The sequence below is a fragment of the Parasteatoda tepidariorum genome, chromosome X2, assembly GCF_043381705.1.
Source record: "Parasteatoda tepidariorum isolate YZ-2023 chromosome X2, CAS_Ptep_4.0, whole genome shotgun sequence".
In the NCBI taxonomy this organism is placed as follows: Eukaryota; Metazoa; Arthropoda; class Arachnida; order Araneae; family Theridiidae; genus Parasteatoda; species Parasteatoda tepidariorum.
Genome location: NC_092215.1, coordinates 33,580,420 through 33,605,495, shown reverse-complemented (window position 1 = coordinate 33,605,495; position 25,076 = coordinate 33,580,420). Strand labels below are relative to the sequence as shown.

The 25,076-nt window shown below is 28.1% G+C and overlaps 1 protein-coding gene across 1 annotated transcript; it reads right to left on the bottom strand.

Annotated features, from left to right (window-relative positions):
* Positions 1 to 3,779: 3,779 nt before the first annotated feature.
* LOC107450201 (Receptor expression enhancing protein A) lies at positions 3,780 to 24,640 on the bottom strand. Its single transcript, XM_016065946.3, has 9 exons — positions 24,459 to 24,640; positions 21,975 to 22,047; positions 20,305 to 20,384; positions 19,383 to 19,503; positions 15,059 to 15,172; positions 11,911 to 12,031; positions 11,295 to 11,397; positions 7,769 to 7,877; positions 3,780 to 5,879 (listed from the first exon to the last, which is right to left on the bottom strand). Exons 1-9 carry the CDS (start codon positions 24,488 to 24,490, stop codon positions 5,817 to 5,819), a joined length of 816 nt encoding a protein of 271 aa, XP_015921432.1. The 5' UTR covers positions 24,491 to 24,640; the 3' UTR covers positions 3,780 to 5,816.
* Positions 24,641 to 25,076: the final 436 nt, after the last annotated feature.

The following is a 25,076-nucleotide window of genomic DNA, read 5'->3' as shown; positions in this document are numbered from 1 at the left end:
GCATATACTGACAAGCTTATCTGACGTCAGTGTTAATTATTATTTATTAAAGATAATACCAATATTATAAAGTTAACATCTATCAATGCATGTAATCAAATATGGCAACATAAAAGAATCAATGCAATATCTTGAAAATAAATAGTTAAAGAACTTATACCCTTTATATTAAAAATTATCATTCATAATAAATCAAACCGTTAAAATGCCTTTATATCAAATCTAAACTATTAATAAAGCTCTAGCACGGCTGGGTGATAAGTTTATAAAGTGATAAGGTTAAAGGAACTTTTAAATAAAGACATTTAATGGTTTTGATTACATTTGACAACTCTATATTTCCTTGTAATCTAAAAGTGATTTTCTTGATCAAACCACAATTCCATCGGGTAAGGGAATTTTAGAGAGATCCAATTTATTCCAAATAAAAAAGTTTAACTGATTTTTTTAATCATCCACTTAGTTTTAATTATAAAAAGAATAAACAGATGTCATTTTAAAATTGAGCTCAATTTTCACCCTTTCATTTTCCAAAGGTCAAATTAACTAATGTCATCCACTATAAAAATACAACATTACAAATATAATCAAAAAGTACAAATATTAAGACAATCTATTAAAACAGAATATAGTACTTATTCAAAGCACAAAAGAAAGTGTAATATTTTTCACTGCAACTAAACTAAAACATTGTTGTCCTACTAGTCATGCAATAAATTATTCTAAGCTACCAACAGCTAGGGAGGAAAATATAAAAACTTTTAAGCTTGGGATTTCTTTACAGTATCATAAAACTTTCATCTTAGAAAAGTTTCATGAGATTACTGACAAAAACATGTTAAATTAGCCTTTAGATTTTAAATAGCTGGTTATTTCCAGTTTGCAATACCATATCTTTCTCTTTTTTTTTTTCAATTGAGGTTAAAAAATTAATATTTTTTATTGCTTCCATTTTTTTTTTTTTTTACATTTTTACGTGGTAGTAAAATAAACAAAACATTTTAGAAGCAACTAGTTTTTTTTTTTCTTTCTTTTAAAGTCTTTTTCCAGCATTTGAGGGCATAATTGGCTGATTATTTGGCATTTTATACATTTAAATCTTTTACATAAAGTGACAGTCAATTCTTTAAGCAAAATTCATTAAACCAAGAATAAAATGCTTATGCATAAAAAAAATCTTTAAGTATTGCTTTATAAGCAATATTTTCTAACATTTTGTCTAATCTGAATAAAATAAAAAAAGATAAAACATGAATGCAAAGTTAAAAAGAATAATTTTTTTTAACATTAAAATTTCAATAAATTTTTTTGTATGTTTGCTTAAAAATTATCTGTAGATATTTTTACTACAGTTTTAAGCACTAACTTCAGTTGTTACATTTTTAAAACTAAAATAGGTAATCACCGGTTTGACACTCGATTTGATATTGGATTTGTATTAACTTCACTGAGCCATAGAAGTCAGTTTTCAGAAAGTCTGTATTTATTATTGACCATCATAGTCAAATACAAATCACAAAAAAAAAAAAAAATTACTATCTACAATTCTATTTATAAATAATAAAAAAAGAAATGAAACATTAAGGATAAACATAAACAATAAAACCTTTGCTGGTATTGTATGAACATTCTCCGCTAATTCCTCATTATACAATTATATGTTTAATATATTATACATGGCTCAACTCATTCTATCATAACTGCTTAGAATTTTATATAAAAAGACTAAAATTGCAAAAAATAATACAGTACAATATAAGAAAATGAAATATTAGAATATGTTGAAAAATATAACCTCTAAGCTCTTTTAGATAGGAATATTATCAATATATAGTTATTGGGTTGAATGAACAAAACAAAAATACTGATAATTCAACTATGCTAATGTAAAATATTAAATGGATGAGCATAGTCATAGTAATATTTTATAGTTTATAAAATAATATACAATATTGAAACATACAATATTGAAACATACAATATTGAAACATACAATATTGAAATTCTTTAAAAAAAAAAACATTAATATCTCTTATGCACCAGAATTAAAATTTCCAAGATAGTGAAATTTTACAATTGAAATATTAAATTTTTCACCATAAGAATTTATCCATAATATTTTAAAGTGGTATAAGTCTATCCTTTTTTCATATTTCATGATACTTAGGGGTCTGTATTTGAATCAATTTATGAAGTAGTAGCGAATGCTAATTATTTGGTTGAACCTATTAAGAAATCATACTCCAAAAATTAATGATCTCAACATAGAATAATCATAGATATCAAAAGAAAATATCTATAATCTTATTTATATCATTTATTTTTCATACCCTTAAATCATTTATTTTACTAAAATGGACTTAAACCACTTTAAAAAATGACTCAATTAGTAAAAACTAAACAAATCCTTTAAATTTATATTATGATTAAAGAAGTAATGTTTAATTTTTTTAGAAAAAAAACCTATAAGTTATAGATGTTAATAAATAATTATATTTTAAGTACTTATATTTTTAAAAAAAATTTCAATTTAAATTGACATATTGAAAATTCATAGTTATTAAAACTGCAACTTTAAAACTCCACTCGGGCATTTTTTCTGGCTGCACTACTGTATACTATTGAGAACAGAAATTGAGTACAAGCACACAAAAGTTGAGAATAAATATCAGCAATTTAAAATAGCTGAATGAAAAATAAATTATATGCACTTATTAAATAGAAAATTAAAAGAGAAAATAATCTAAGAATGGGATACAAAGTAAATAATTCAAATGAAAATATTACAATATAAACGTATCAAAAGATACACCAATTCAATGATTAATCATATTCAAAAGAATATGCAGTATAAATAAAAGTTAAAATGGCAAATATATATTTAAAAAACCAAATATTGAATAGACTACGAACAATAAAAAAGAACATAAATATCCTAAAATAATAAATATATGTATGTTAATATATGTGCTTAACATATATACACCATATATGTTTTTTTTAATAGCTGTTACAAACATCAAAATGTAAGCATTCATAATTTATTTAACAAATGCATAATATAAAAAATAATCTGGCTATTTTTAATAAACTAAAACATCATTTTCAAAAAATCTTGATACATCAATTTTAATTATTACATAAAAATAGAATGTATAATCAAACACTAATTTCGCAACAAAAACAATTTAAATTTTTAAAAGTACGGTGTTAATTATTATTTAATGAAAACGTTTTAAATTTATAGCTCATTTTTAAAATAAATCTCCTTAGAAAAATCACAGTTTGCTTATTTTTGAACTAATTAAAACAATTAAGATTGATTAAACAAATTAAACCAATAATAAATTATTGTTACCCACAAGATCAATAAAATTTCAGCAATGATTTAAATGATTGTAAAAGAACAACACAAGCATAAAATATCTAAAAATTATAATTTCTTAACTCATAAAAATAAATTAGAGATCACTATAGAAAAAAAACATTATAATTAATGGAAGGGGAAAAGATGGAATGGGATAAAGAGTCATTTGGCACGCTTTCAAAAAATGATGTAATGCATCGAATGGTAAAAATTAAAATGATACATTAAAATACAAATCCGCCTAGAATCACTTTTACAAATTATGTAAAACAATAATTATCTTGTAAAAATAAAAACAAGTATTTTAAACTCTATAGCCTAAAAATGGTCTAGAGGAATTTGAAAAAAAATTTCATATAGTCAACAATAAAAATCAAAGTGAATGCATTCAAGTAATAAATTCATCATTTGGTTTATTTTTTTCTAAAGTCAATGTAGAAAAAAAATATGAAGAGTAATGTAGAACAGCTAGAATAAAAAACGAAAACAAAAAAGGAAAACATTCAATTTAACATATAAAGAGCAGTTGTTCAAATGGTTTCTCTAGAAGCTGGATAATTTTGCAAAAAATATATATTAATATAATAGATACATTCGTAAATAAAAATAGATACATTAAAGTTTATTTATTTGAGTAGGACCTTTTAGCTCAAGGCTAATATTAATCAAGAGTTAAAGGTTAAAACACAAAATCAACAGCATGCCTAAACACCACTAACAAAAGCTTTTTCTTTAACACTACATACTCTTAAATAAATAAAATAGATCTCTTATAATAGTAAATGATTAGCACATCATTGAAATGAAAAAAGAACAAATTAATAAAAGAAATAAAATAAATTTGATAAACTATTTGGTCGATGATTCTAGTGAATTCATAAAAGGAACACCTAGCAATTTGTGATTTTTTTAGCTCGCAGCTTACATTTTTTTTTTTACTCTACTAGCTACCAAAACATTTAGTTTTAAAACTCGAAAGAAAAGGCAATATTTTTTGTAACTACGTCTAATAAAACATAATCATATTATGAAATTATAATTTTGAAAAAAAAAAATTCTTGGCATATGGCAAAATCAACCACTTAACTTTCAAATATGAGCGTCAAACAAATATAACAATAAATAAATAAACAATCACAACCTGATTGAATTTGTAAAGAAAAGGATTCATTAATAAATAAAATTTAAAATAAGCATTTGTTATAGCATTTAAGAAAATTTTGGAAAAGGTTTTACGAATATTCAATTTGATATTATCTAACTACAAGCATATTTCACCTATAAACTTTTCCTTCTGAACAAAACAAAACAACAAAAATGGCCAATTGCATTATAAATTCAAACTTAGGTGAAAATTTTATAAGAAAAGTTTCAGTTTAACAACTGGAACTGGAAGGATAAACAAAAAAATTATGCACAAACTTATACCACATTCGATATAAAATAAAAATACTGTTTTTCAAAACTGTAAATCACATTTATATTTTAGGGAGCAGATAGTAAGTGTTTTGAAGGAAAACATCTCCCAATTAAAACTATATCAAACAAAAAAACTAAACACTAAAATTAGTACAGCAGCATACAAAAGGGCCTCACTTAAGACATTTTTAAAAACTTGTCTAAATCTTAAATACCAATGAGCCTTTGGAATAGGAAAATGAAAAAAATGACAAAAGATGGAACAATTTTGCACATAAAGAAAAACAAACTACCAATAATACTATGATAAGCAGTAGTATTCATAAGTTTAACAAATATTTAATTTCTACAACTAAACAAATGAATTTTTAATATATACAATAAATCAAAAAAACATTTTTTAAACATTAAGATATCAGCTTGTTGAATTGCTCTAAAATATCTCAATATTTGACAAATTAAAATATGATTATCAAACTTTACTTTCAGTAAATCATGAAAGACATAAAATAAAAACACTTCAAAACAATTTTCATTTCAACACATAACATGTGTCACAAAAAAAGCAAAAATAATAAACAAATGCATTGCATATTGCAAGCTGGAAATGTTCATAACAATGCATGAAAACAACCAGGCAACCCAGTGTGAATACAAACTTGACAATGGGAAAGTATTAACAACCAAGTATTAGTATCCTCAACTAAACTCTACATAAATATATAAATTGCAACTAAACCAAAATACCAATGTCGTTATAAACTCTTCCTAAAAAAGAAGAGAAAAAAGCTTTGGTTAATCTCTAAATTCAACAAAAGCATTAATGGTTGGGGTTTTTCACACATGAAAACCTATTACTAAAATTAAATACCAGGGTTCATCCCTGTTATTCAGATTGCAACTACCATGTATATTATATGTAAGCTTATTCTTAACTAAGGCAAGGAAAGAAAGATCATTTTCAAATAACCTAAAAGAATAAGGCATAATGGTGACATGAAACAATAGCAGGATATATGAGCAAAGCACATCATAATGGTTTTCTTCTTGTTTTTGATTTGCTTGTCCGTGGAAGTGTTGCATAACTTGAGACCTGATTTTTTTAAAGAAAAAAAATATTAAGACAAACATGTAGGTTCACTCACTTTTTAGAAAAATATGATAAGAAAATAAAATTGATTGATGTTCCATAAAACAAACAAAACTTGATGCATTTTCTATGAACAAGCTTATGCCTTATTTAAAAAAAAAATCAGACTCTTGACTATCTATTTACAAATCTGGAAAAATGGCCTTAACAGTTTAATCCTGAGATAAGTCAATAATTTAAATTTTTTATTGTTTTTACAATTTGCCTACTTCACTATTCCATTTTTAGCTATGCAAATCAAAAATATTTTGCACAAAATATAAAAACTTAACTACCTAATGATAACTTAATACAAAAAAAATTAACAATTAATTAACATCTGTATACTTAATTTTAAAATGATTAAATATATTTTAAATTATAGGGTACAGTAACTTTTACAGCATGATAAACTGCATTGACATAATTTTAAATAAAAAAAATCCTACATTTGAAACAAAACTGTCAAATAGTTATCAGGAAATAACTTTTTATAAAATATCATTGTTTGTAATTTAAAATATATTATTTCAAAAAAAATAATTTATTTGGAAATATTTAAGTGAACTATTACTAATTTTGACATAAATAATAACTTTGTTTAATATGTCTTAAACATTCTTAAATAGAGGGTGTTTCATAAATACTGCCCTTAAATATATATATTTTTAAAATCTCTATATACTTTATAAACCTAAAAAAATCAAAATTAGGAACCACAAAATATTGTAAAAAATTAACAAATTAGAAGGTTGCAGGAGTTTCCAATAACCCCAATGAGATTGCTGCATTAAAGACAAGTTACTGCCATTCATGAGATGTGCTTTCATAATTCTGGTAACACCACTTTAAGAAAAACATAGTAATTTACTCCATTAAAATGGCTGAACAGTACATAGCAGTATAGTTCAATAAGTGTTATATCAATTCTATTTACCCATGCGTTTATACTAAATTGCTCTTGTGATTAAAAAGGATATGCAACATGTGATTAAAAATCGGCCCAAAACTGGTTATTATAGGAATTAAAAAAATTTGTTACATCACTTTGATTACTTTTGTGAGAGAATGAATAATCAGGTTAGGATTTTAAAATAATGCATTCAAATTAATTTTTGGTTTGAAGCAATAAATTTTTTTTCTGCTTGGAATACCATAAATCAAATACCAATTTTCCGATATTTGTGTTTTTGTCGCATCTATCTTAAATCAAATGCACGTCAACACTATCTTAAAATACTTTATCGTGAATCAAAGTCAAAATTACAAAAATATTGTTTTTAAGGAGTAAGGTAGGCAGGTACTTCATTTACGTTGCACTAGAGCTGGACAATGGGCTATTGGCGAAGCTGTGGGAAACATTCTTGAGAATGATCCGCAGACATGACATCATAATTTTGATCCTTTGCTGAGGGGACATTGGTAACAACAAATGGAGAACAGTTGCATCAAATAGATAAAGTTCATCAAAACAGATCAAGAAAGGCTTGGCAGGGAATCAGAGAAATACTACTAAACTAAATTTACTTAGAAAGAATTTTTTCTTATACAATAAACAAATTCTATCCAAATATCATGCTCAAAAAAAAAAATTTTATTTCGAAAAAGTATTAAATAAATAATTAATTTCAAAGCGACAAAAATCATTTAAAAAATGGTCCGCTTTATTTACTGACTCAAGTTAATCAATAAAGAGAACTATTTTTATGTAGAAATCTAAAAAAAAAATTTTCTCGCAAAAATGGGCTAATAAATAGAAATATATAAGTCACATATTAAAATAAATGCATTTACAGTATGAAATACAACAAATAATAAAATAAGGGAGAAAAGATTTAGTCAATATTACTTACCTCCTCATAAGAATTTTGTTTTGAAAGAACTTTGGTCTTAGTCTGAGCACCTCTGACACTCCTAACAGCACGAATGCTTCGCCTAGTGGTAACCCCACTTTGTGGAGAGCTAAAGAACGTTAATAATATTTTTAGCTTTCATTATACAGTAAACTATCTAAGACATTTAAATATTTCAACAAAAAATATTTATTATAAAATGCTTGGTATTTCTTAACTTACCATACACCTTTTTAAATATTTTTATTCTTGTTATAAAAAGTATGAATAAAAAAATTTTACATCAAATTGTCCTTCGTCATTTTAAATCCATAAAGTCAGGATTAAAATATAAAAGCCATAACCAATAATATTATAAGGCATAACTTCAACTATCCGAGGCCGTTGCAAATCATTTTTTGCAAAACATCTTAGTTCTGCAAAGAAGGATCAAAATAAAAAGCAATTAAGCTTTCAAAAAAACTTATGAGCCTCAACAGAAACAAGCATGCTCCTGCTTAACTGATGATCATTCGGACAACTTTTTAAAAACAGTAATGTCAAATATGACTCAAGAATGTGATAAACTTGTAAACAAAAACAGTATAGTGTTCACATTAAGTTCTTGAATATTGTTATTATTTTGCTCTTTAGAATGATATTGCGTTTTTAGAAAGTATTTTGCTGTTTTAGCATGCAGCGTTTCCTATTAAATTCTTGAATGATATTATGATTTAGTTTTCTTCAGAAACTGACACTATTTATTGTTTGTTTTCCTTAATTTTTTTTTCCTTGACCTGCAGCAAGTTAACTTCAGTTAGCTTGCAACAAGCTTAAAGTTGTACTGGTCTATATAGGATTTAAGTAATCATCAAGGACTTCATATAGTTCTGTTTTATCTTGTAATTAAATTATATAAATATGCTTTCACAACAATAAAAACTTTTCAAAGATAAACTTGTCATATTGAAATTTAATTTGTGCCATGTTTTACTATATATATCATAGAATTATTTAAAAAAAGGTTATAGTTTTGTAGTCTTACTGGAATTCTAGACTTGGCATCATATTTCAAAAAATAAGGAGAACATTCTTTCTTGAATTTGTAAAAACTATATGAAGTTGCGAGAGAATTGGATTTGATTGAACTACTAAAAATGGTGCATCTTCTGTTGACATGACCTTAATAAATCAAATGCAAGATAAAGTCTTTTTTACTTTTGTTATGATACAGAAGAAAATCGTCTGCACAAAACAATATTTATTATTCTTTCATCAGTTTCTTTAAATACAAACAGAAAGACATATATTTGTTGATTTTTAAGATAGCATTTTTATTGAAATTTATTAGCAAAATAATAAGTTTTATTTGCCTTTTTTAGACTACTTAAGGCAAGCAAAAAGAAGGCCTGGCAATGCCATTTTAAGAGTTGGCGAAGTTAATATACGATCACAGAAGGAATAAATCATCCATTTGGCGCGCACTTGGACGCAAACATGCTCACCCCATAAGAATAATTGTTTGTTTTTTTACTTGCAACAGAGTATAGCCTAGCTAGCATTTCCACTTCCTCTAAAAGTTGCATTTATTCAATTTTTATAAGTTTGTAAAAAATTAACAACTATTTCTAAATCAAACCAAAATATATTTCACAATAACTATGAACCAAAATATCTTTCATAATAGTAAATAATTGATAATATACAATGCGTTTTTTATAGTTTTCCATTACTTCTAGCACTATTCCATGATTCCGAAATTTTTTTCTTATTAAATCTAAGAAACAATATTTAAAAAATCCTGGATAAAAAAAGCACATTCCAATAAATTTATAATTTTGGATCAAACTAAATATTCTATTTTGCTAATTAAATATGGAATCTCATTAAATGTGAGCTTGTTATGCAAGGAGTGGACAAAATAATGGAAACACTTCTATGCAAAAAAAAAATTTCATATTTCTCAAGAAATACTTAAAGAATCATTTTTAAACTTCAAAAGCATTTAGATCATGCGATTTCTTATGCTTGTCAATGAAGTTTAAAGCTTTTTAGAGGTTTGAGGGACCAACAATAAAGTACAAATGGAAAAGTGTTTTTGAACACCTTATGTCCTTATGTACACCTTAAAAATGTAGCAATAAATTTGTAACTTATAACAATTACTTTGGTTATTATATGCAATAATTGCACAAAATTTCATAATAAATATTTATGAATACTTAAATATTTATAAAGTATGGACATTTTTATAAAAAAAAATTTTATTTTATTTTATTTTTTTTTTTTTTTGCTATAACTTCAAAAATATTCGATAAAATTTTTTAAAAATTTTAGAGCAGTTCAAAATTCCAAAACTTTTGCTGAAAACTTTGAAGAAAAATTTTTTTGAAAACTGTGCAATATAATAGCAATTACAGTTGTTCCCTTAGACTGCACATGCACAGAAAAAATTTAACATTTCTTTTTAAAAAAAGTTTGAAGTGAAACGTATTGTACATGAATGAAAAAAATTGGATTTGAATGTCTTAAAAATTTTAAAAGTTTCAAGCAATTTTCTAAGTAGTTTTAGTACTTTTTAAATAAAATTCAAAACTAGAAGGGGTAATAAATGATAATACCTTACAATAAATGTTCATACACCGAAATATGATTGTATAAGGAAAGGAAACATGCAAAAGAAAAGATACTTTTACAAGGGATGATCCCCAATAATGCCAGTGTCATTTTTAATAAATCTTGTTTAATAGTACAAAATAAAATTTGTGGAAAACCCCTTACGATTTTGAGTTTTCTATTGAAAAGTAAAAGAAACTACTTAGAAAATAGTTTGAAACTTAATAAATTTTGCAATTTTTAAATCCAACTTTTTTTTTATTAGTTGCCAAATACAATTCACTGCAAAATTAAGGAAAAAAAAATTTTTTTTCCTGCGCATGCTCAGTATAAAAGAACTATTTAAATTACTCATATCACAAGCAGTTTTAAACAGTTTTTTTCTCAAATTTTAAAGCAATTATTTTTTAATTGCTCCAAAAATTTCGTTTTATTTTATTGAATATTTCTAAAGTTACAGCAAAAAAAATAAGAAAGAAAAAAAATGTAAAACATTTTAAAAACGTCCATAAATATTTAATCTAAGTTTAAAAAATTTTGTGTAATTATTACATATTATGTCCAAAATCATTGTCCCAAGTTACAAATTTATTGCTACATTTTTTGGCACAGGGTGTTTAAAAACACTATTTTCGGTTTGTCAAACCTCTAAAAGCTTTACGCTTCATTGATAAGTATGAGAAATTGAATATCGTACTAAACACTTCTAAATTTATAAAATGATTCTCTCAGTATATATTGAGAAAGATCAAAAAATGTGTTTGTATAGAAGTGCTTCCATTATTTTGTCCAACCCCTGTATGTAGGTTCTACTATAGTAAGAATGATTTTCAAATTCCAAAATGCTTTAAAAAAAACATAACAGATAAAATAAAATAAAAGATATACGATAACCATAATTTAAATAAAAACTTTTATTAGTATTACTCACGTTTGCTCCTTAGATAATTTCTCTTCTTCAGACAACAGTCCTTCCGATAACCAGCGATGTCGCAATGGTTTATTACGTTCATCAGATCCACTGTCAGTCTCATCTGCAACAAATAATCATTGTTATTAGCATATCAAGTTATTTTCATAAAGAGACTCGTCATTAAAACAAAATTTAAAGATATCAAATTCGTGAAGGCACACATTTTTTAAAAATTATTTTTGTGAAAATATTGATTTTGTTGCTTGATTTATGTGAAATTACCCATTTTGCTTCCAGGACAATTGTAATATGTTGATAGATGGTAGTAAAATTGAAATGTTTTTTTATATTAATATTTAGTTAACATTCTTTTGGTTGACTGGTTGTGTCAGTAGTTAATCCAGCTTTATGATTATAATCAACAGTTTAAATGTGTTTAGAAAGCAAAGCCAAAAATTGTAGAAGAATGGAAGTAACAGGTATGATTACATGACTTGCAAATTAAAACCATTTGAAATAATTATTTAAAGTAGTTTTAATTTACAATATTAATATATTGCTAATGTTATAAGATAAAATTGAAGAAATTGTAACAGTATAGTAATAACAGAAATTTAAACATAAAAGTGCATACCTATTAAATTATTATTGACAGTAGAACTAGCAGAAAAATGCTGAGAAGCACCACTTGCATCTTCAACAAGATCACTCATGCTATAACTCTTTCGCAAATGCTGAACCAAAGTTTCTTGGCCCTGAAAATAACAAAAATTGATAATAAAAAACAGTTAACAAAAATTAGCATTATACTTTTATATAAACACTTAATGTAAGTTAGTAAAGTAAAGTTAGTAAGTTAGTTAGTACTCTCAAAATTGCCTTAACAGTAATTCTGAAAATATTGAAATTTATAATGTAACACTAATAAATATAATAAGTTAATGTGCAAATTTCTGTAATCCAGTACACCTTATTTAAATATTAAATGTTGCTGCTACGCTAGTTGCTGTGGTTTTAATAGCTTTTAGAACTGATTGGAAAAAAAACTTCAGGTACTTTCTAATTACCATAACTACTAGATATTTGCATTGATACAATAAATTATTACAATAATTTTACAAGACAACAATTAAATCAATTAGCATAATAAAACAAATAGCAATGTATAAATCAACAGCTAGCTCTACAAATAAAAAAAATAAGTTCGAAAATAAAGTTTTATGAAATTTCTTTTCATATAGTTGAACTCTTCCATGAAACATAATTTTTCAATTCATATGCTTCTTAAAATAATTTCCCAAAACCTAGAAACAGTATGCTAAAACTTCTATATAAAGGATTTATATACATTAAATTGGTGAAAATGTTTATTCTTGATTCAAAACATGCAGGCCCCGCCCTAAGGAATTGAAATTATTAGCCAGTAAATTAGGCAAATAGCAAAAGTATTAGCCAAAGGCCAGTCTTAGCATTTTTTTACGATTAATTTTTTTTCCATTGAAAACTTCAAATCAAATTACAAATTTACTATAAATTGAACATTTTATAAAATGCAAATTCAAATCAAGAGCCATTTTACAGTTAGGGAGAAATAAATGAGCAATGAATGGGATATACGATAAAAAATGTAAATGTTTTATCATCTGTGAGGAAAATGAATAAGAATAGGTTGAGGTTAATTTTTTATAACTTCTCAGACAGGAGCAATAATATAAGAACAAACCTGAAGCAAAATTTGGTGTGTTTCTTTTAGATTTTGACTATCTTTGAAGCATATTTATTTCATTTTAAATAAAATGTTTCATTCAAATCTTATTTTTTTAATAAAAGAAATTTTACTGCCTCACTTATTTTTTACTGCCACAATGTAATCACTGAGAAAACAAAGAATCACTGTAGAAGATAAGTTGTTTGAATCATTTGATACTGCTTTATAGGTTCCTATACAACTCTAAAAGATTTTTTCGAAATTTAAGAGGGGGGGGGGGTTAACACGATCATTGCCAGTCAAGTGCTGGTGGTTACTCTTTATCTATCATTGAAAAGTGGCAATCTATAAAGATAAAATCAAAGTTAAATTTCCTTGTTATAGAAAGCACTTTAGTTTTTAATTTCTACAATAAGTTTATATTAATAAACAATATGTTATTGCCATGAGAAAACATATTTTCTGAAAATATAGTCAGTTGATAATATGCATCAAGCTATCATTTAATTAGCTTTATTGATACAAACTGTATGAAAAATTTTCCTCACATGATACTGCGTGACCAGGCATCGAATGTGTTAATTTGAATTTTACGTTTCTTTTTCATTGTTTGAATAATCTCTCTCATTGCTTAGATAATCTGGATTTAATATAATTCTTATTAGTTATGTGACATATCTTACGAAAATTAATATATTCAGACAAAAAATACAAGATTTGAACCAAAAAAAATTCATATTGACACAATTTTCAGGAGCGAGGGGAATCTATATTTTTCTTGTTGGTAAAAATAAACGTTCACCAATACTTTCTCCAAAAAGTAATTTGTTTTGCCGAAATTTCAATTTTATCTCACTTGGAGAACTGGCAAATACTTAGCCCGGGGCTTGAATATGCCTAGAGAAATTTAACAGAGAGAGTAAATTACATTCAACATTTAATTAAAAACCTAATTTCTAACTAAAAATTTTGAAAGTTAAATGCAAATTTAATTTAACTACACAGTTAAAGCAGAAAAAGTAATATAATTACATGCCCTTTAATTAAATAAACAGTAAAATCAAATACTTTAATACAATATTTAGTAAAAAAGAGAAAGAAAAAAAATTCAATCAGCAAGCATAAAAAATATTGTATTTTGATAAAAACCAATATGCAATCTGACATATTTTCTTATATACTATAAACCTTGCATTTTAATATATTAATCTTGGCAAAAGTATACAGGGTTTCCCAGGATTATTGGGACAAATTTCAAGGGGAGGTAGGGGACATCACAAAGGTTCAGATTTGCATAGCAACCCAGGGTCTGAAACATCTTTGTTCACTGCTAGGTGGTATTGTTTACAAAAGCATTGAAGGAAAAAGACCTGCATTGCCTCCGTACATCATGCATGCATATCTGCCAGCTTAATATATCTAAAAGGTTGCATACTCCTTTACGGGTGATGACAGCTCAAATGACTGCAGCAATGCAAGTCTATTTTCTCCAATACACTTGTGAAGGCTGGGATACCCTGGTCGGTAGGGCACTGGGCCCATATCCAAGAGGTCGTGGGTTCGATCCTCGCCGGCCGAAGACTCCCCGTGTAGTAAATGGTGACTGATGCACGTTAAATCTGTCGAGTCTCAAAGTCCTCTATGTTCCTACAACAAATCAATACCTCTGGGGGTACTGATCCAGGAGTTTCCTTGTCTTCCGGATTGGTTCAAAATTACAAGGCTACGGAGTTGAACGTAAGTAGTCGTAAACCCATGAAATTGGGTCGGCTGTTCAACGACGGTTATAAAATAAAATTAAAATACACTTGTGAACAATAACACCTAGAGGCAAATGAAGATGTTTCAGGCCATGAGTTGGTATGCAAATCTGAATCCTTGAGATGTCCCCTACCTCACCTTAAATTTTGTCTCAATAATCCTCGTGAAGCCTGAACAGTTAAACTTATGTTTATTATTATTTGGGACAGGACTTTTCCCCGATCTTTTACTTCTTTTCAAAAGGATTTAATTTTTTATATATATGTATATATAAAATACAAATAAATTATCAGAAAATTAAAAAAAATAATACCTTTAATGCTGTTTGCATAACAACAGCAGTTGCATAACTTAGTCCTTTGGTCCCAAGCTGTAAAACAGTGTTGTAACCCTGATCACGAGCTTTGGCAATGTAATCATCTATTTCCTGTCGGACAAAAAAAATTATGGAACAAACAAAAAAAATATATAATTCAGGAGATTACTTAATGAAGGTGCATAATATATAAAAACAAAAAAAATAATAGAATTTGCATTACTACTGTATGATACAAAATATAAACTCATGTTTGTGAAAATTGCAACACCATGAAGGACTTACGCGAGTGAGCTGAAATTTTCAGGAAATACAAACTAGAGCATGATATGCAAATGATTAGAATTTCAGACCTGTAGCGCATGCGTATGCTGAGCAGCGCCCTCTGAACGGCGGATGGATACGAATAAATAGACGGCTGTAGCCAAGCGAGTATGGTTATCGGTGGTTAACTGCTAGCGGTAAACGTTAGCTTAGTCGTTACTTATGCCTATTCCATGAAAGAGAGTGAGATTTCAACAACTTACGGAGTTTAAACAGGGGAGAATCATCGGCCTTCGTGAAGCTGGATTATCTCATCATGCAGTAGCCGCTCATGTGCAGCGTAACAGCAGCACAGTGATGCGCGTTTGAAAGCAGTGGATGGACGAGTGTCGGACAACTCGGGAATCCGGGAGTGGACCCTGAAATGTCACGCCAGCTCGCGATGATAGACACATGTTCGGTGTTGCGCTAACGGACCGCACGGCTCTCTCTAGACAACTGGCAGCACGGTGGTCAATAGCTACAGGTGTTTCATTGTGTGCTTTATCAATTCGTAGACATCTGCTGCAGCGTGACTGCGCGCAAAGACTCCTTTATTCAGGATCCCCCTCACGCTAAACCTTCGCCGCCTGCGGCTGCAATGGGCCAGCCAGCATAGGGACTGGCATGCTGATTGGCAGCGTGTCGTGTTTTCTGACGAATCTCGCTGCAATTTGTGGTACCATGATGGCTGCATTCGTGTCAGACGCTATGCCGGTGAACGTCATCTTCCGGAGTGCGTTATCGAACGCCGCAGTGGACGAACACCCGGAGTTATGGTCTGGGGTGCCATAGCATATCATGGAAGATCTCAATTGCTACGAATTGTGGGTAATCTGAACAGCAACCGGTACATCAGTGAAGTTCTACAGCCCCAAGCTGTTCCCTTCCTTCAAGCCTTGCCAGGTGCTGTATTTCAACAGGACAATGCCTGCCCTCATATTGCTAGGACTGTTCAATCCTTCCTTGCATAGCGACAGGTACAACTTCTTCCTTGGCCGGCGTATTCCCCGGATATGTCGCTGATTGAACATGTGTGGGATTTCGTTGGTCGGCGTCTCGCTTGTGATCCTCGTCCTGTTGCTTCTATAGGCGAACTTTGGGTACGCATGCAAACAGTATGGATTTCTCTTCCTCAGACAGACATTCAAAGTTTGCTTGACTCCCTGCCACGTCGTGTAGCACCACTTATTGCGGAGCGTGGTGGCTACACAAAATACTGATTTCGATCTCTTGTTATCGTTGGTTTGCTTTGAAAGTTTAATCATTTATTTGTACTACTACCACTCAACTGTGTATTAAATTTCATTCAATTATGACGATTCCTTCATGGTGTTGCAATTTTCACAAACAGGAGTTTACATATGTATAAGCTATGATAACTCAGAAATTAAAGGTTTAGTTAAGTCCCTCAGAAGTTAAATCCCTAGTCTTTTACAGTCATAGTAAAAAACAAGGGATCAATCCGCACAGGCAACTTAAAGCTTACTCAGCTTCAGATCTATGGGTACCCATTTAGAGGCCATTTGTTTGGAAAGTAAAGGCAGCTTGTAGGCAATGCTGACCACATTATCACAATTTCATATATAACTGTGGAGCAATGACCTCCACGACATTGTCTCAGAACGGGCTGTTATGGGAATGGTTTACTCTTAAAGGTATATGAATATATGTATGGCACAGTGTTTTACCTTAGACAGTAAGTACCTTAAGCCAATGCAAATATTTATGCCACTTAGCGAAGAAAGTTTGTATTCGGAACATGTTGTGACCAATTCAAGTTTTCCAGGCATGTGATGAAGACCTTTTTTTGATTTTCCAGTTACTAAGTAAATTTTTTATTCAATTTAATTTGGTAATAAGATATTATCTACATTTGAAAACAGAAGTAAGGATGAAAATGATTAAAACTTAATTTTCTATACAATGAAATACCAACTTATTAAGAAAAATAACTTCTTAGACTGACAAAATAAAAAAAAATAAAAGCATATAGCGTTTATACCGGTGTATAAGTAGACTTTTTAAAACCTTACAATTTTAATCAGAGAATCGACTTATATACCAATAATAAAGCCAGACATTCCTTGATTCAATAATATTGAGGCATTATGAACAATGAGATAGATATGATTAACTTTGTATCAGTTTACCCTTTTCAAAAACTATTTTTAATATGCTATATACAATATTTTACATTTTTTTCACAGCATATTTTCATTACATATAAAGTTTTTTTTTTTTTTAGAAACAATACTTCAAATTACATTCACAAAAGAAATTAAGAATAAGAAAGATTTAGCTAATTTATTCAAGAGTAGTTCAAAAATGTAAAGAACATCATCAGTGTCTGATTAAAAACATTAGCAACATACCGATCCCATTCTGCAATGGATTTTTTTTCCCTCGTCAATTTTAAATTTTCATATTTGATTTTTTCAACGGCTTATACATCCAACATACCAGAAATTTTTTATCTCATAGGGGTGGACTTATACACTGGGATATACAGTACTTCTACCTTTAAAGCAGTGTTACTATAGTATTTAGGACAGGTCCCAGATATGCGCAACTGGTGTTTCCGAACCCCAGTTTGCACAATTAAATATATTTCCCTATGCAGGGTTGCCACAGAAAAAATGAACAAAATAGTTGCTTTTAGTAGCCTAAAGCATGAAAATAGTAGCCAAAAACTAGGAAAATAGTTGCCTAATAAGAACAAAAATTCATCAAAAATATGGCTAAAATTTTGTTAATGACTTAATTGTCATATACCATCATTTATTCAGTCAAGTTGGTGGCAAATATAATTTTCATATAAATGTTTATATATATATATATATATATATATATATATANCCGCTAAACGGAGGTTTCACTGTATATATATATATATATATATATATATATTGTACAAAGTGATTACACAAACTGAAAATTTGTGCGCATTAAAAAATAATGACTCAAATTTGCAAATCAAAATTTTCAACATATTTTATTTTTTAAGAACAAAAAAATCATTGTCTTTAGAAGCTTCCGCGGGCCACAGATTATCAACCCAATTTATAGTAAAAAAAACATAGGAGTATAGAAAAGTCTCTCAATAGACTCCTTTCCCCAAAAATAGTTGCTTTTTTAACCATTACAGGCAAAAAAAAGTTGCCATAGTCGCCTCATGCCAAAAATAGTTGCATTTTAGTCGCCTACAACCCTGCTATGGCAACCCTGCTATGGATAAAGACAAAACAAAAAAGTACTTGAAACATTCCAATAGAACATTATCTACTATAATGTTAATGAATAATTTGATTTATTCAGCTACTTGAAAACTATATTAAAAATTAGTTTTAAATTAATGAATATTTAACATTAATCAACAATTCAGAAAACAAAAACTCAAAATGAGCATTACCAAGATGTAACATCTAATGGTGCAAAATTGTTCAATAGTTCAAACACCATATTCCAATTTTCCTTACTTTAAAACCCAAAATTTTGAAGTGTATGACGATATTTGTATACAAAAAGATTATATTGACTGAAATATATATATACATAGCTTCTCGCTAAAAATATTCAAGTATTTTGAATTATGATATTCTGTATAAAAAAAATTTAAGAATTAAAATTAGTCCAAAGAACGAGTTTTCTCTACTTATATATTTCCTGAAAAAAATGTAAAATGGTAAAATAAAGTGCTTTAAAAACATTTTTTTTGAATTCTTATTATACTTAGAAAACTATAAAACTCTCAATTCTTATTAGGTTATAGACATTATTCTTATTTAAAAGACAACAGATAACCAAACATTTTCAGTTGAAAGGAATTCTAATAGCGATAATAGCCGAACAGTAAATTAACCCTTAAAGAAATAGAAGTAACATGATATTTTCCCTGTTTGAAAAATTTTAAACAGGGAATAACAATTTATACGGGGATTGACAAAATAAAAAATGAAAGTAGCCGATTGAAATCATATCAACTTTCAACAATTGCATTTTGAAATCATTTCATTACCTTCTCTCGTTTGGTGAGCTGAGGATGGACAAATCGCCTATACAAAACACTTGAGCCTCTTGTAGCTGGTGATAGTAACCAAAGTACAAATAAGATTTTCATTTCATAATAAAATGGAAGCCTACAAAATACACAAAATAGAAAACAATTGCAAATTACCTATACATCAACACAGAAAAATAACTCAAAAGTGTTAAAATTTATACCCTTAATACAATATTGTTTAAAAGTTTTTAAATACTATGTATTAACTAACAAACGTTTATATGACTAAAAAGTAATCTTTATATCTGTACACTTCCAATTATCTAAGGATAATGTCTAAGGATTATAATTTTCAGAGTATATAATATTTGTTGCATGAAATTTTTAGGAACTTTAGCTAGAACAATACAGAAAAATCATGGAGGCAATAAATCAATATATTGTTCAAATGGGAATCATTTATCAATTACATAATTAAATAAAATTTTTATTAAATATGTATATAATATATTTTTTGAAATAATTCATAAAGATTTAATAATTTTAAAAACCTTTAAATGATTGATTTTTACTCAATAGTTCAAATTAGAAAAAAAGAAGTTCTACACCCAATAAACTATCAAAAAAAAAAAAAAAAACTATTAACTTCAAAAATGAATGACACTTAATAAATGAATATTGTGGTTGTTAGAGAAATCTATAAAAGGGTATTATATGTTAGAGAAAAAAAAGAGAGCAGTGTTACTTTATACAAGTGTTACCAGTGAAAGTTAGACTAAAAAAAAACTTAATATATTCCGTACAGAAATAACAAGGTCACTAAGCACATTTTTTCTAAGCATTTTTTAAGAGAAAAGTATTTGTAAAATAGCTTAAATATTTTATAAAATATGCATAAATATTGAAAAATAAAAATAAAAAAGCTAAAAGAACTTACCAAAAAGAAACTAATATGTCTGCAAATGTCTCTACACAAGTGAACAATGCAAATATAATCCAATACATCATCCATTTGACCTACAATTTCATTGAATCAGATATCAAAAGTATTACAAAATAATGATAAATTATTTAAGTTTCTATGCATGCTATAAGCAAACACAAATTTACCAAAATCAAAATATACAGAAAAATAGACAATAACAACAACAACAATTTTTATTTTGACAAAAATCTATGAATCACTGACAACTGACATTTATTTAATGGCTGATATATCTCTGTTGCTATCTAGTAGCTTATAAAAAAAATGTTTTTCTGGTAATCTCATTAAAATTTTACTAGTGATGTATAGCAGATACCAAGATACCTGATCCAATTTGAAATGATGGTACAATATAACAGCATAAGTGCAAAATAGGTAATACTACCTCAAATGTTTATTTACTGCAGTAATTTTATCATTGAAATGTTCATTTAATAATGAAATTTACTGCAATATAATATTTTTCAGACAAGCAAATTATTGTAAATATAGATCAGGGATTTCCAACTTAATGAGGCCGAGGGCCACAATTAAAAACACAAATCAAATGGAGGGCCGCAATTTTATTAAAATTTTATGTAGGACTCTTTTATATTTGAAGGAACGTTAAATATTACTGTCAGATTTTTACCAAGTTGTACAAAGCAAAAGTATTGAATTACAAATTAAAATAAGAAGTAGATTTTTAAAAATATTTAAATGCATATTAAGAAATTTGGGCTACAATAACTTTAATGTGCACCTATGTATTAAACAATTAATGTACAACAAATATCTAATTGTTAAGATATAAAACTTTAAAAAGGTTGGTATTCAAACTTACATAGTTGCAGACAAAATGTTCAATGACAAAACTGATGTTTGTCTGCTGCAACCACCAGAGAATGGATATTTACATTTTAAATTTAAAATTTATAAATGTGAGTGAGTAAATATTTTCTTCCAAAATGAGTGGTTTCAAAAAGTAAAATAGGAGAATTTCTTCCAGAAAATTTCTGACACACATATGCTAAATTATATTCACGAAATACAAAAAAATGAAATGAAAAATAGCAACCAACATACACAATTATTTTTGTATTTGAATAAATATTTTCTTGGATACAAAACCTGAGAAATAATTTTTTTTTGCACCGTTGGTCTGTTAAATTTCACAGAAACGAAGAAATTAGGTTTTTATTAACGAGAAAAGTATTTTAAACCCATACAGATTTTTTACGAAAATTGTCCGCAAAAAAATGACAACTAATATATTTTAGTTCGCGGGCCACAAGAAAAAGCTTCGAGGGCCGGATGCGGCTCCCGGGCAGCCAGTTGGAAACCACTGACATAGATGAAACAAACAGAAAATGATAAATTTAAAAAGAAAAATAATTAGATCCAAATAAGACAAAATACAGCATCTTAGAAAATAACTTTTCACAAAAAATAAAAACATGACAAAAAAAATAGAATCGATACTATTTGCAAAACAAAAAATAAAAATCTGCAAATCAACTTTTCATTATAATATCATACATTATTAGCAGAAGAAGATACACAGTTTGAATATTCTTTTCAATAACCTTTCTCTTTTACTACGAAACAACTTTACAAGACAACATAATACAAAATGTACTCACATATTCTTTCACATTTTTAGTCTTCACAGCTTTATATGATGCATAAGCAGGATAAAGTGTGCCAAATACCAAACTGTAAGAATAAATTAGACAAATATTAAACTATAAAACAACATAGGCAAAAAAATATAACTTAATAAGCAATGCCTTTCAGAAAAGCTATAAGAAGTTCAAACTAAAAAATCTAAAAAGCTGACTAAAAAATCAACAGTTAACTTTTAACACATTTTTTTTATCGTGCTCTTAAATTTAAAAAAATTATAGTATAGTATCAAAGACATCTTTGAATTTTACTGTAAAAATTCTGAAACTGCTTAGTTAAGTATTAAATAAGAACAACTACAACTGTAACAAAAAAACTTTTTTAATGTAATATTTTGTTTGCATCCCACACTTGTCGTTGCATGGTCACTTAAAGTAGTTTAAGAAATAAATTTAATGGTATTCTAATTTTTTACTGTTTTTTCTTACATTTTATAACACTTTTTCCCAAACTGATTTAAATCAAACTAAGTATGTAAGATGAATAATTTGCAAATCATTTAACTTCAGATAGTAATGAAACTAAAAAAAAAAAACTTGTCATTCAATGAAAATTCCGCTATCACCAAAATTGGCATGTACCCCAAACAATTTAGTAACCTAATCATGATATGAAACTCAGCTTCATCAGTGTCATAATGAATAAAGTGGATTCCTATTTCATACCTCTTTAGATGGAACTTTTTAGACATTTATAAAATGAGTTAACTCCTTTTATAAATGTAACAATCCATGATTAGGCAGCACAAGACTGCACAATCCACTATTGTTACATGCAAGGCTTAAATGTGACCTGAGATAACCATCTTTTTTTATAGGTTGCAGTGTAATACTACCAGTCAAAGTAAGTTGTTTATGTCAGCATCAGAATCATTAGATATGAATTTTGTGTTTACTCTATGTAAATTGTTTGCTATCCTAACTTAAATTATTAATATTAAACACCAATATTATTAAATGAGATTCCTGAATCATAAATTAATATGTTTTAAGTTTAAAAAGTGAAAATTCACATACCATTCTGATTATGCTTATACTACCATTATATAACCTTTTTATTATGTCTTTGACTTTTCTTTTATCTATGTATATGCCTTAGTACTTATAAGGAGGATATCTTTCTTAATTAATAATGTTGTTGAACGAAATTCAAGACATTTTCTCAGCTTAGCAAGTTTACACAGCTGAACTCTGGCTAAGAAATCATTAGTTAAAGATAAAAGAGTAATTATGATTGTTTGAACAACTGATTGTAAATGTTTTCATTGAGTACCGAAATATCTTGTTTATCAAATTGCTTCAATTGCATGAAATGCAGACTAATAGATTTCTAATGTCAGAGCTCTGCATAATTTCTTCTGAAATATCACATGAAGAGTGAAAACTTCATTTATAGCCATGCATAATAATTCTGAATGCAGTTATACAAGTACAGCTGCACTTAAATCATACACAACCAGAAAAATAGCTTTACATTTAGAAATTCAGTATCAAACATGTGGAGATACAAGTTCAGTTAGAAAAATGTGATATAACTATAAATATTAAAATAAAGCGTAATGTACAGACTAGAAATGTTTTTTTCTCCATTTACTTGCTTTGAAAAGAGAAAAAAAGTTACTTTGAATAAAACAGTTTAATTTAATTGATAATACAGAAAAAATTTAACTAAATGCTCAACTGAAAGATTTTTGTATCATGATCTGCATCAAAATAATCGGTAAGTCTTGGGAACTTCTATGCAGCAGCTCCGAAGAAAATATTAAAAATACATCACAGAAAGAGACCAACTTGAAAGGGGATATGCCAACTACTATCGCCAAATTTATTACAAACGAGAAAAAAAATTTAAAAAAAACATTTAAAGGTTTGCCCAGGAGGTGGCTACGAGTTATACCATTCAAGTTGGTGCCTTTCTGTGACGTTTTTCATTTCTTTAGTTTCTTGCTGGCCGATGCCCGAAAGTTTCCAAAACTTGGCAGTCATTCTGCCACAGATCACGATAGGGAAATCTTCCCACATTTCAAATTTTTTATTAGTGAGAACTATGTTCTATTACTTCAAGATATTTTTATTGTATAAAGTAAACGATCGATGCTAGACTCAACATTACGCAATACCTATATAAAGATCAAATTAGAAAAGTTTAAGCTTATTGTGTAAACAACAAAGCTTATAGTATAATCTCTTAACAATTAATATTTGAACCACTAATATTTTTCAAGAGATTGAAACGCTATGACGAAATGTATCGAACCATTAAATATACGTCGTATTAAATTTTTTGAAAGCAAAAGTTTAAAGACAAAAGAATGAATGCGAGAAATTAATAAAATATTTTTTATCTATAATGTAATTCAAGCAATTTAAAAATAATGCAAATTTAAAAGTAACGTTTAAGTACAGAGAAACACTAAAAATTAAAGAAACTCATATTCTTACATAACAAGTCTAGAGACAAGAGCAGACGCCATTTAATTTAATATTATGAAAAAAATAAACATTCGGTAATCGAAGAATAGTCGTTAGAATTTATTAATTCGTCCTTAAAGTTCATTCCCTACATAGATCAAATCGACACTCACACACAACGAACATCAAAACAAATAAATAAACATCATGAAGAGTTGAGTGTAAAGAAGAACTCAGGAAGGAAAAAAAGCAGAACAGTCTCCGTAGCCGTAGAATTTAACCCTAAAAGGCCATTTTTGCTGTATGATATAGATGGTGTTTTCTGCACTAGGGAACGCTGCAAGCTCCATACCGCCTATACTTCTTCTGGGTTAGTGGTCCCGTAGTGGACTGATCGCCGAAGTCAAGCATCACTGGCTACGGTCAGTGTGCGGGTGGGTGACCACTTGGATCAGTCTGCGTAGGGACCGAGGGTGTGCGGTATTGGTCCTCGTTAAACTGTGCTACCGTAATGTGCTCGACTTCGCGCGCAGGTCGTCGGGCTACCGAAGCGGGGGTGCCATCCCCTCCGCAGAGGATCAAAATTGTGATGGCATGTCTTCGGATCATCCTTCGGGATGTTTCCCAGACCGTCGCCAATAGCCCATT

Coding starts and splice junctions, on each gene's coding strand:
- LOC107450201 (XM_016065946.3), bottom strand. CDS start 24,490: ATGGCGTCTGCTCTTGTCTCTAGACTTGTTAT. Junction 20,385..21,974: donor CTAAAAATGTGAAAGAATAT/GTGAGTACATTT, acceptor ATGAAATTGTAG/GTCAAATGGATGATGTATTG. Junction 11,398..11,910: donor TGTCAATAATAATTTAATAG/GTATGCACTTTT, acceptor TATTTGTTGCAG/ATGAGACTGACAGTGGATCT.